The following is a 13826-nucleotide window of genomic DNA, read 5'->3' as shown; positions in this document are numbered from 1 at the left end:
TTAATGGGACACGGCCAGCATGGATTTACCCAAGGGACGTCTTGCCTCACAAATCTGCTATATTTTTTTGAAGGGTTAATAAACATGTGGATAAAGGTGAACAGGTAGATGTAATGTATTTGGATTTTCAGAAGGCGTTTGACAAAGTCCCTCATGAGAGGCTTCTAAGAAAACTAAAAAGTCATGGGATAGGAGGTGATGTCCTTTTGTGTATTGGAAACTGGTTAAAAGGCAGGAAACAGAAAGTAGGATTAAAGGGTGAGTTTTCTCAGTGGATAAAGGTAAACCATGGAGTGCCTCAGGGATTTGTACTTGGATCTGTTCTTTTTAATAGAAACATAGAAATGACGACAGAAAAAGACCAATTGGCCAATCCAGTCTTCCCAGCAGGCTCCCACACTTATTTTCCCATAATTATCTGTTTCACCGACCACCAAGTTCAGGGCCCTTGTTGGTAGCTGTTTGATTCAAATTTCCTGCCACCCCCTGCTATTGATGCAGAGAGTAATGTTGGAGTTGCATCAAAGGTGAGCATAAGGCTTAATAGTTAAGGGCAGTAACCGCCACATCAAGCAAGTTACCCCGAAGCTTGTTTACCCAGACTGTACAGATCAATGCCTTGTTGGATGTTGTCTGAATGTATATCTTCTTTTCCACATTTTATAAATTTATATTTATAAATGATCTGGAAAGGGGTACAATAAGTAGAGATGTGCAGCGATAATGCACTTCAGTCTTCGCTTCTTTTTCGACCCGCTGCAGGAAATTTCATTTTTTCCACGGTTTGGGCTTTTTTTTTTTTCAGGGGACGCCAATTTTCAGAAAATTTTTCAGGGGATGAAATTTTGGGAAAATTGCATTTGTTTTTTGGTTCTCCCAAACCAGGGCGAATTAGATAATTTCATTGAAATTATCTAATTCGTGAAAAACGAATGAACATCCCTAAATAAGTGAGGTGATCAAATTTGCAGATGACAGAAAATTATTCAGAGTAGTTAAATCACAAGTGGAATTTGATAAATTGCAGGAGGAACTTACAAGAATTGAAAATTGGGGATCAAAATGGCAGATGAAATATAATGTGGATAAGTTCAAGGTGATGCATACAGGGAAAAATAACCCATGCTGTAGTTACATGAGGTTAGGTTCCATGTTACGAATTACCCCACAGGAAAAAGATCTTGGCATCGCAATTAAGCTCTGGAATTTATTGATGGAGGATGTGGTTAGGGCACTTAGTGTAGCTGGTTTTAAAAAAGGTTTGGATTAGTTCCTGGAGGAGAAGTCCATAAACTGTTATTAATCAAACTGACTTGGGGAATAACCACTTCTATTACTGGCCTCACAGCAGCGCTCCCACCATGGCTCTGTGTCCAGAGTCTCCTCGGCCCGCCCCTAGGCACGCGCACAGCCAGCGTCACAAACTTTAAATGGCCAAGTGTGGGAAACCAAGACCTGATGCTCCCCGATGCCGTCTCCGCTCCACGGTATATAAGGCAGGGCTCAGACCCATGATCCCTGCCTTGGCAGTTGGGTCGATCACTCTGTGATAGCAAGTTTGCCCTTCTGCGTTTCCTGTGTCTCCTGTTCCAGTCTTTCTGTTCCAGCATCTCCTGTGTATCCAGTCCCAGCGTCTCCTGCTCCTTCGTCTCTCCATCCCTGGTAGTACCCTTCAGACTGATCTCATGGTACTGACCTTTGCTTGCTCTTGACTACTCCTTGTTTGCTGCCTGACCTGATCTCTGCCTGGAACTCTGACTACTCTCTGATCGCCACCTGCCCTGACCTTTGCCTGGAACACAGACTACTCTCGTTTGCCACCTGGAACCCAACCTCCTGCTTGACCTGACTACATCCAGACTGACCCTTGCTACTGACCCTGCCTGGCTGACCATTCTGCATAAGACTCTGGCCTTGATCCTTGCCATACACTCGGACACTCTATTCTGGCCTCCTGCAACACCTGGACTTCCTTGTCTGAGCACCGACCGCGCACCCTTGTTCGTGGTGGGCACTCCTTTGAACCTTATCTGTAGGAGACCCTGCGAGGCCCACCTAAGACCAGGCGGTTCGGGTAACCAAGGGCTCAACCTGAGGGAACCCCGGGTTGCTATTGATGAAGCTCCAGCTAGCCTCTGTCTCCTCCTGTGCTCCGCCTCCTGGTGGCAGACTCTCTCCGGGTCCGACTGGAGGGCCGTACCAATCCTGCACCAGGCCAAAGGTCCACTCCCAGTGCAACAAGACACAGATGGAGACTCAGGATACTTGGAAGACTCAGACGGAGACTCAGGATACTTGGAAGATTCGGACGAGGTCTTGGAAGACTCAGGATACTTGAAAGACTCAGGCAAGGATTCAGAATTCAGGAGAAAGTACTGGGTGAGTGCTGCATTGCAGCGCGCCCTACACAGCCATCCATGACTGGTTGTGGACCACCCCGAAGGCGAAGCAGACTCCAGACGAAGCAGTGGAACTTGAAGCCAGGACATGATGAAGATTCAGGAGAGGCCTGCACCGGGGCGCGCCCTACACAGCCACCAGTGGCTGGTCGCAGACCACGCTGAAGCGGAGAAGGTTCTGGCAGAGTCTTAGGCATGGACGGAAGCAGGCACAAGGAACTCCAAAGACCGGGAAAAGGATACAAGACTCGGAACTCTGAACGTTAAAAGCAAGGCTCTTCCGGAGACTTGCGTTGCTGAAGAGAAGAAGGCCTTGTACCACGAGGCACTCTATACATCCCCCCATTGGCTGGTCATGGACCACAACGGTGGCACGCCAGGAAAGGTGGACAGACAAGGAACCTGGGAACTGGACAAAGGGCTAAAGAAGAGACGGACGGAGTCAGGACAGGAACATCAGACATCAGGAATGTGGAACATGGTACCTCTGGACACGGAACATCAGGACTTGGATCATCAGGGCTTAGACAAGGAACATCAGGACTTGGAACATCAAAACTTGGATGAGGGACATCACGACTACTGGACGAGGAACATGAGGACTTGGAACATGCAACGAAGGAGCTCCGATGAAGGACAAGACCAGGAACATCAGACGGAGAAGATCAGGAACAAGAAGAACATGGAACATGAAGCCATCTGGATAGGAGCAGACCACTGAAGACCTTGACCGGAGAAGAGGACACATGGACAACCATGGAATCCAATTCGAAGGCCCTGAGGAAGTGAAGCTGAGTCTTTTTATAGGGCTGGACTGGGGCGAAGACTGATGACATCATCGTTGGGGCTGTAGGCTTTTCCTGTCACTGGCCCTTTAAATATCTTAAAGAGGCACACGCCTGCGCCTAGAGGAGCCCAGAGGATGGAGAGTTGGCAGCGACACCAGGGCCACGAAGGAGATAAGGCCGGAGGCGGCTTCCATGTCACAAGAGAGGTCCTGGCGGCGGCGCACTGCCGTGAAGGTGGAGGCAGTGCCAGCAGTGGCTTCTGGCTGCTAGTAGGGAGTCCCAGCTGTGTCTTCCTGCCTTGAAAGAGGAACGTTGGCAGCTTGCAGGCCGCAAAGAAGTAGAGTCCCGGCGGCGGCGGCACCAAGCCGCGGCGGTAGAGGGACGGCTGCAGCACGGTCCGAGAGCGGCCTAAGTCACAGGAAGGAACAAGGCAGGGTTGGGCCAGCCTGGAGTAAGTGAAGGGCCTGTCCGCAGGATGGGGTCCGCAGGCAGAATCATAACAATGTTTTAGTCTCGTTTCCCCTCCTGGAGGGTGTCCCTGCCCAATGACTAGAACAGGTGGAGTGAGACCTAACCAGGACAAGTGTATCCACCTCCCCTTTCCACTGGACCAACCCTGGCATTGTAGCTCCTCAGGGTTCCACCAACTGGGGCTCTGGCTACACAAGGAAGTGCTTTTCTGAACAGTATAAGGTAACACTAAGGACAATGTGCCTCACACCATCACTTCCTCAGGGGAAATATGAATGTCTTTTCTATTTTTTTCCTTTTGAACTTGAAGTTTATTCTGTATCACCAGTAGTGCAGAACGTGTGCTCTCTCTCTCTCTATCTCTCTCCTGCACTGTTCTCCTTTACTTGCATGATTTCCATTTACAGCTACTGCAGGTTGTGGGAGGAGGAGGAAGAGCTGTATTTCCTGAAAGAATAAATGGGCTGCCCTTACCTCATTCTGGCGAATATCATCTTTTTTTTTCATTTATTGTTTATTTGCTTACCTGGGCGATTAAAGTTTTGAGTGTAAGAAGGCGTCCTTGGTATGCAGCTTCATGGAGAGGGGAGCGGTCTGCCCAGGAACCTGGAACGACATTTATCAGGAATTAGTTCCTTTCATTGTGGCACCGACAACACAGACATAATGGATTGCCAAGAGGATTTTGACTGATTCAGCATAGCAGAAATAGTTTTGGGGACGGGAAAGAATGAGGTGTGGGAAGGCCTATAACATATATAAATGTTCAAAGACTTGGGTTCTGCATACAGAACTTAGACTGCCTAGTTCAGCCATGCTTGGGTAAGTGCATTTACGCACGGAGCTTCAAAATGCACACAGTTTTGATCACGCAGAAAAGAGGTGTTCAGAAACCATGTGTATACATCGAAGAACAAGTTTCAAAGCCATTTACCTGGCTAAATAGCAATTTACTCAGATAAACTGGCCCTTCTTAGTCCGGCGAAAAGCAAGTGAGGGCTTCCACAGTGCGAATACTTTTAGCCTGACTGAAGAAAAGTGATCTAGTGGGAGGGGTAAAGCAATAAAAACACCTGTAGATTTGATTTTAAAATCCTCCCGCATTGTTTTCAAGCAAAAATGTTGCAGGTGCAAAGCCTGCGGGTTCTTTTTACCCACAGACCTTGTAACATTTTTTTTTAAATTTACAGCAGCAACAACAACTCTTTCACATTGTATTAAGGACATTATTTGTATCCCACCCTCATTATGTGATACAGAAGGAGTACAAGCAGGGAAATACAGCCCATCATAATATAGAAAATAATAACCGGCTAAACATGTCAGACATATAGATACATAGAAATGACAGCAGAAAAAGATCAAACGGCCCATCCAGTCTGCCCAGCAAGCTCCCACACTTATTTTCCCATACTTATCTGTTTCACCAACCACCAAGTTCAGGGCCCTTGTTGGTAACTGTTTGATTCGAATTTCCTGCCACCCCTTGCAGTTGATGCAGAGAGTAATGTTGGAGTTGCATCAAAGGTGAGCATAAGGCTTAATGATTAAGGGTAGTAACCGCCTTCATCATGTTACACGCCTGCTCGCAGCTGATCCCGGGAGCAGGCACTTACCTCCGCAGCACAGGGCTTCCAATGTGTCGCACAGCTGGAGCCGCAATATTGCATTTCACGCGGCCTAGAGGCCGCCGACCCAATCCTTATGCGGCTGGAGCTGACGCCCTCTTCATCTTCGTGGCCTGGGGGCTGCAATCCCAGTTCTTGCCTGGCGGCTGGAGCCACCCTTGATGCCTCTTCAGCGGCAGGATGCCGCCATCTTCATCAGGGCCTGCTCCACGGCCCAGCACCTGCTTCAGCTCTGCTCCTCCAGCAATGCAGCAGCAGCATGCGCCGCTGTCCATGGTCCGGGCCACGACTTCCTTGAAGATTTAAAGGGCCAGTAGCTCTGGTCCCACCTGGACTCCTCCCTGGGCGTCTTCCTTCTTCAGCCCTATAAAAGAGATCTGCAGTCAGTCTGTCCTTGCCTTCACAAGAGGTTAGTCCTCCTTAGGACTTCTCGTCTTCACTCCTGCTGGCATTCCTTGTTCTTCGTGGGCTCCCTCATTGTTCCGTTTCTGGTCTCTGCTGATGTCTTGATGTTTCATGTTCCGTGATCCAGTCCTGATGTTTTGTGATTCAGTCCTGATGTTTCATGATCCAGTCCTGATGTTTTGGATGTTTCGTCATCCAGCTTTGATGTTCTGAACCCCTGGTTCCTCATCCACCTTTCCTGGCGTGCCACCATCGTGCTTCGTCACCTCATGGCACAGGCCTGCATTCTCATCCACAGCACAAGCCTCTGGAGGATCATCTTTCCCTGTAGCCAAGTCTCGTCTGGGTTCTGTTCCCTGAGGCTCATTCCGGCCCTCGGATTCCCTTGTGGCTGCTCCGTCCATGACCAAGACTCTGCCAGAACCTGCTCCGCTCCAGCATGGTCCGTGACCATCCATGAGAGGCTGTGTAGGGCTCGCACTGGTGCAGGTCTCTACTGAATCTTCGACATGCTCCAGTTTTAACGTCCACCTCTTCTCCTGGAGTCTGCTTTGCGTTTAAGCGTGGTTCATGACCAGTCCCGTGAGTCCGCCCTGTGGTGGGCTGTGTAGGGCGCGCTGCGTCGTAGCCTCAACCTAGTCCTCGATCCTGAACCTTGATCCTGAACTTCCTCGTTTTGAGTCCTCATCTGAGTCTCCTTGTTCCAGAGTCTTCATCTGCCCTTGCCTCCTGTCCAGCCTGCCGCCTTTGCCGTTCCCAGCGACAGGTCCAAAAGGGCTTGGAGTAGTCAGAGGACCACTCAGAGACCAACCTTGTGTGGTTGGCCTAACTGAGGCTGTGCAGGTCGGCAGGGGCCTGGCTTCCTGGTCTCCGCTCAGGCTTGGACATGTCTCGCCTGCCTCGGTATCTCCTTGGAGTTCTCTGGGGTCGTGCCATGGCCCAAGGGCACACAATCCCCTTGGAAATGGGACCACTCTCCTAGCGCTCCCTAACATATCAAGCAAGTTACACTGATGCTTTTTTACCCAGACTGCACAGATCAAAGCCTTGTTGGATGTTGTTTGAATGTAAATCCTCTTTTCCACATTTCCCCCTGCTGTTGAAGCAGAGAGAAACACTGTATATGCATTCAAAGTGAAGTATCAGGCTTAATTGGTTAAGGGTAGTAACCACTGCAATAAGCAAGCTACCCCCATGCTTATTTGTTTACCCAGACTGTGTAGTTCAGTCCTTGTTAGTTGTTGTCTGAATGCAAATCCTCTCTTCCACATTTCTCCATGCAGTTGAAGCAGAGAGCAATGTTGGAGTTGCATTAACCATGTGAAGGCTTATTGAGTAAGGATAGTAATCACCAGGTAGTAGCCACCATTCCAACAAGCCACCCCCATGGCTCTACTCTTCATTCCCATCCTCTAGCCTTTATGGATCCACAGTGTTTATCCCATGCCCCTTTGAAATCCTTCACAATTTTAGTCTTCACCACTTCCTCTGGAAGGGCATTCCAGGCATCCACCACCTTCTCCGTGAAGAAATACTTTCTGACATTGGTTCTGAGTCTTCCTCCCTGGAGTTTCAAATTGTGACCCCTAGTTCTACTGATTTTTTTCCAACGGAAAAGGTTTGTTGTTGACCATGGATCATTAAAACCTTTCAAGTATCTGAAAGTCTGTATCATATCACCCCTGCTCCTCCTCTCCTCCAGGGTATACATATTTAGGTTCTTCAATCTCTCCTCATAAGTCATTTTATGAAGACCATCCACTTTTTTGGTCACCCTTCTCTGGACCGCCTCCATCCTGTCTCTCTCTACCTTTGGAGATACTGTCTCAGAATTGAACACAGTACTCCAGGTGAGTCCTTACCAAGGCCCTGTACAAGGGGATCATCACTTCCTTTCTCTTACTAGATATTCATCCTCTATGCAGCCCAGCATTCTTCTGGCTTTAGCTATTGCCTTGTCACATTGTTTCACCGATTTCAGATCATTAGACACTATCACCCCAAGGTCTTTCTCCTGCTCTGTGCACAACAGCCCTTCACCCTCTATCAAATACAGTTCTTTCGGATTTCCACACCCGATATGCATGGCTCTGCACTTCTTGGCATTGAATCTCAGCTGCCATATCTTCGACCACTCTTCCAGCTTCCTTAAATCCCATCTCATTCTCTCCACTCTTTCCAGCGTGTCCACTCTGTTGCAGATCTTAGTATCATCCGCAAAAAGACAAACCTTACCTTCTATCCCGTCCAAAATGTCGCTCACAAAGATTTTGAACAGCCCCACATTATGATAGTACAGTCCAAATGAGAGTAGCAAGAGAACAAACATGAGCAGATACTTCACATCTAGACACACAGGCGGGAAGATAAATTGCACACACCACTGAAGGATGAGAGGCCTTCCATACCACGTAGGAGGCCATACCACTCGATATCTCAGTGGCCTTTGACACCATCAGCCACCACCACCTCCTGGCACGGCTAGAAAGCATCGGCATCTCAGGAATAGCTCTAGCCTGGTTCAAATCCTATCTCTCTAACAGAAAGTTCTCTGTTAAAATCGGAAACAACCTATCTGCCTCATACCCCTACAACAAGGAGTTCCGCAAGGCTCATCACTTTCATCCACCCTCTTCAATATTTACCTCACCCCTCTCTGCCACCTCCTCTCCGACCTTAAACTCAAATTCTACCTCTATGCTGATGATGTACAGATCATCATTCCCATTCACAACTCTATATCCGACGCCCTGGAGCACTGGGAAAAGTGCCTTGCAGCTATCAACGCCCTTCTCACCAACCTCCAGCTTGCACTTAACGCGAACAAAACAGAACTCCTCCACATCTCCTCACATCCCCCTGACCTCCTGCCTAACGACCCTAAACTTAACCTCCTCACAGCACAACCTTCCGTTAGGGACCTCGGAGTCCTTCTTGATCCCAATCTTAGTATGAAACCTCACATCAATTCCATCCTCAAAGCTGGCTTCTTCAAGCTCAATGTTCTAAAGAAACTCAGACCCCTGCTCTACACCCATGACCTCCGCACAGTGATTCAAGCCACCCTCACCTCCAAAATAGATTACTGTAATGCCCTCCTTTTAGGGCTCCCATTGTCTTCGATAAAACCCCTTCAACTACTGCAAAATGCTACTGCAAGACTCATTACTAACACACGCAAACACGACCATATTACCCCCATCCTCAAGGACCTACATTGGCTCCCCATCCTGTGCCGCATACACTACAAAACTCTGACCATAATACACAAGTCCATACACACCCACAACTCCAACTGGCTCGACCTCCCTTTCACTGCCCCCCTGTCCACCCGAGCCACCAGATCTACCAACAAAGGCACCCTACATGTCCAATCCCTAAAAATGGCTCATCTCGCCTCCACCCGCGACCGTGCCATCTCCATTGCCGGTCCGGCTCTCTGGAATTCCCTACCTGTCCACATGCGCCTTGAACCTTGTGCAATTAAATTCAAAAAGAAACTAAAAACTCTCCTGTTCAACCATGCCTACACAGAATAGCTCTTCCACTTCCACTCCGTAGTCCCCCCCCCCCCCCCATTCAGGTGACCGCCCTCTCCTTATAATAAGGAGACATTCATTGTAAATTTGTAAATTGTTTTCTCTGGTTATGACCTTCTTGTTTTCTCTATCCTTCCTACTGCCTTTTGGTTTACCCCCGCCCAGTTACATTCTCCTTGTTGAAATGTATTTTCCAAGCTTTCAGTTATTATGTGAACCGGTATGATGTCCCCACTAATACCGGTATATAAAAGTTTCTAAATAAATAAATAAATAAATAAAAACAGGACATCACCCTCTTACAGAAAGCAGTGATTTTACTTAAGAGGTAAATTTTATCAAGGCAACGGACCATATCACAAAGAGATGGCACATTAGGTGTTTTCCATATCAAAGCAATCTCACCTCATGCCGCCAGAAATTTGTGATTAGGGTGTTTTATTAAAACAAAACATACATTCCGATAGAGTTATATATGCAGTTAAAACTGAGAAGCGTAGAAAAGTACAAGATCTTTAACTTTTTACAAATAGACTTTATTATGAAACTATGTTACCGGCACTTCCTATAGAGAGTATTAACTTATACATCTTTCACAGATGTATATATGTGCATCACTGTAAACCATTGTGATGGTATACTACTTAACGATATAGAAAAGATTTTAAATAAATACATTTTCACCCTCTGAGATGGGAATGTTTAATAAAGCTGATTTCACACAAGGTGTCAAATGTAGCCCTGTTATATTTTCCATGAAGGTATAAACTTTGTGCCAAAATGGTAGAAAGACCCTGTTGCACCACATAGCCTCCAGAAACTACTGCTAGCTTTGGGGTACATACGTTGAAGTCACTCTGGCGTCAAATACCATCTAAACAAAAGTTTATAAGAGTTTTCCAATATACCCAACGAGACAAAACTCTTAGCTGTGTATGAGAAAATCAAGTCCCAATCCTTCTCGGTGAGATACTTAACATCCCTTTCCCAAACCACTATATGAGAAGGTTTTTCCTTTATCTCTTTATTCAGTAAATTATATATTTTGGAGATCCCACCTGTAAGTGTTCAGCCATGCAGCAGTAGCCCTCTAAGAGGGTTCTCCCCTCAACAAGATCCTGACGCACAGCTGGTGATAGTAAAAAGTGACGTAGTTGATAAAGCATGAAATTTTTGTCATCTAAATCAATTTTGCTTTTAAACTCTTCCCATTGTAATATATTGCCCTCTCCCAAACCTGCCCAAGAGAGGAGATGCTGCTAACTAGCCAAGTTCTATACTGTACAGTCTCTAAACCTGGAGCATAAGCAAGGTTATGATAAATAGAGGTACTATAAAAATAATTTCTGTGACCAATGAGCATCTCCCGCTAATGCAGCTAAAGGCGTAAGGTGGTATTAGTGCATGAAAACATATCATGAATAGGCCACATGTCTGCTTAGGCTGCCAAGGCATCACGGACAAGAGCATCTTACCCACGAAAATCTGTTCAATGATCACCCATTGTTTCTGTTCCCGCTGCCTTTGCCAGTCGATCATCACCCGCAGCTGAGCTGGGACATAATACCAAACCAAATTTGGCGCCCCCAGTCCACCTCTAAGTTTAGGTTGATATACCTCTTTGGATACCCAAATAGGACGTTGTTTCCAAGTAAAAGAAAACAAACATTTCTGCCATTGCTTTAACAATTTAGGTGAGAGAAAAAATGGCAAGGTTTGAAAAAGATAAAGAAAACAAGGCAAAATATTCAGCTTTATGGCTGCCAGTCTCCCAAGCCACAATAACCCCAAACTTTCGAAGTGCAGTAAGTCCTTATATAAGGTATCCACCAGGGGAGAAAAGTTATATGCAAAAAACTCTGCTGTATTCCAGTCCAGATAGATCCCTAAATATTTAAGGTATTTAGTAGCCCATTTAAAAGGGAAGGCATTATGCAAATCTGCAAGAGAGTTTGATGTTCAGAATTTCAGATTTCTCAAAATTGATTTTAAATCCGGAAACCTTACTGAAATTGTTGAGTTCAGACATAACCTCTTGTAGTGACTCATTAGGCTGTGATAGGGTGAATATAATATCATCAGCAAATAAAGAGAGCGTGTAGATCCCCTCCCCAGTTGAGACACCCTGGATATCTTTATTACCCCTAATTCAAGTCGCAAGGGGCTCTAAGAACAGGGCAAACAATAATGGAGATAGGGGACACCCCTGATGAGTGCCCCTATTAACAGAAAAAGATTCGCAATAGCCCCCATTTACTTTAACACAGGCTTGCGGACATTCATACAGTTTCTTAATCCATCCAATGAAATGCTGACCAAAGTGCATTTTTTCCAATACCTTAATCAAGTACTCCCAATGCACCATACTGAATGCTTTTTCAGTGTTGATAGACAATAAAACCGTTGAGAAATGAGCTCTGGAGGAGCACCATATGATATCAATGATCTTACACACATTGTCTGCACACATTGTCTGCAGCCATCCGTTGAGGAATAAATCCCGCTTAATCCAAATAGATTAAACCACAATAAATGTATTCGTCCTGTTGGTAAGAACTTTGGCCAATATTTTAAAGTCAACATTCAAGAGGGAGATTGGTCTATGCAAACCGCAAAGCGAAGGGTCTCTCCCCAGCTTTGCTAGGACAGTTATCCCAGCTAAGTTAGTGCCCTCCAAAAGGGAGGTCCCATCCTGTAAAGCATTAAACATCTTTGTCAAAGGGCCTACAACATAAGGGGGAAAGGTTTTATAAAATTTTGGAGAGAAGCCATCAAGGCCTGGGAATTTATTGACCTTTAAATCTTTAATTACCTGCAAAACTTCTACAGACTGAATTTCACTATTCAATATTAGCTGCTGCTCCACTGTTAACCTAGGCAAGACAATGTCATGCAGATATGCATCAATGTCAGCTTCCTCAATGGTGTCATCCCTACTATACAGGTCACTATAAAATTGAGAAAATTGTCTCCTAATATCCACTGAAAAAATCAATAAATGACCCCTCAAGTCCTTTATTTTAGTAATTTGATTCTGTCAGTCCTTTGATTTTAGCTTGTGAGGCAATAGTCTCCCAGGCTTATTGCCCCATTCTAAATAAGTCTGATTAACTAAATTAAGTTGGTACGCAATACGGTCTGCATCTAAAGCACATAGTTCCTCTATGTGGGATTGAATTTGAAAATAGGTGGAGGACAGGAGGGTATGTTTATGAGATTGGCTAACAATGTGGACCTCAATTTAATTTTCTCTTTGTTCTTGAAGAATGCATGTGACATCGAACAACCTCTCAGAACAGCCTTCAAGCACTCCCACACAACTATAGGAGACATACCCTATACATTGTTAATTGAAAGATATTCTATAATCGTATCTTGCAAATTACAGCAAAACAGTTCATCCTGAAGTAAAGAATCATTAAGCCTGCAGAACCGACACCCTCCATCTAAAGTAGAAAATACAAGAACCATCCAGACCAGGGCATGATCAGACCACATTATGATCCCAATATCCAAGTCCACAACCTGGTTGGAAACTGACCTATCCACCCATACATTATGGGCTTTAGAGAATAAGGTGTAATTCCTCAGTTTAGGATAACAGTGCCTCCAAATGTTCACCATTCCCTATTTATGCATTAACTGTTTGAGCCTACTCCTGTGAACCCTGGGAATTTGACCCCCACCAGAGGAGTTATCTAATAGGGGAAGCATTGTTAGGTTAAAGTCACCTCCAATAATCAATTTGCCCTCCATCCACCTATCCAAAACGTCGGCCAACTGTTGAAAAAAAGGGCCCTGTTCAGAATTGGGTGTATATACATTTACCAAAGGGTTATATTTGTACCCCCTATTTATATTTGTATAATGAGAAATAGACCAAAGGGGTCTGCATAATATTTCCTAAAGTGACATACAACCTGAGAGGAAAATAAAATACCCACCCTGGTATATTTATGACCCTTTGAAGCTGCCACAAAGAATCTATGTGAGTAGGCAGTGGAACCCTATAAGGTACTCATATCACTTTTTTAAATGTGTTTCTTGAATAAAAGCTATAGAAACATTCTGATCCACCAGGTCTACATAAGAACATGCCATACTGGGTCAGACCAAGGGTCCATCAAGCCCAGCATCCTGTTTCGAACAGAGGCCAAACCAGGCCACAAGAACCTGGCAATTACCCAAACACTAAGAAGATCCCATGCTACTGATGCAATTAATAGCAGTGGCTATTCCCTAAATAAATTTGATTAATAGCCGTTAATGGACTTCTCCTCCAAGAGCTTATCCAAACCTTTTTTGAACCCAGCTACACTAACTGCACTAACCACATCCTCTGGCAACAAATTCCAGAGCTTTATTGTGTGTTGAGTGAAAAAGAATTTTCTCCGATTAGTCTTAAATGTGCTACTTGCTAACTTCATGGAATGCCCCCTAGTCCTTCTATTATTCGAAAGTGTAAATAACAGAGTCACATCTACTCGTTCAAGACCTCTCATGATCTTAAAGACCTCTATCATATCCCCCCTCAGCCGTCTCTTCTCCAAGCTGAACAGCCCTAACTTCTTCAGCCTTTCCTCATAGGGGAGCTGT

At 45.6% G+C, this 13826-nt stretch overlaps 1 protein-coding gene and 1 long non-coding RNA gene across 3 annotated transcripts in view; one reads left to right on the top strand and one right to left on the bottom strand.

The window, feature by feature from the left end:
* The window catches only part of ASB11 (ankyrin repeat and SOCS box containing 11), a 50622-nt gene that overhangs the window by 15826 nt on the left and 20970 nt on the right, over nt 1-13826 (bottom strand). For both annotated transcript variants that reach the window (XM_029603626.1, XM_029603625.1), the window contains exon 2: nt 4185-4264. In XM_029603626.1, the coding sequence (XP_029459486.1) occupies nt 4185-4264 (80 nt within the window). The remainder of the gene's footprint in view (nt 1-4184; nt 4265-13826) is intronic.
* The window catches only part of LOC115092603, a 110433-nt gene that overhangs the window by 81224 nt on the left and 15383 nt on the right, over nt 1-13826 (top strand). The window lies entirely within an intron of this gene.

The sequence above is a fragment of the Rhinatrema bivittatum genome, chromosome 5 (genome assembly GCF_901001135.1).
Source record: "Rhinatrema bivittatum chromosome 5, aRhiBiv1.1, whole genome shotgun sequence".
NCBI classification, from domain to species: Eukaryota; Metazoa; Chordata; class Amphibia; order Gymnophiona; family Rhinatrematidae; genus Rhinatrema; species Rhinatrema bivittatum.
This window is presented reverse-complemented; position numbering and strand designations above follow the sequence as displayed.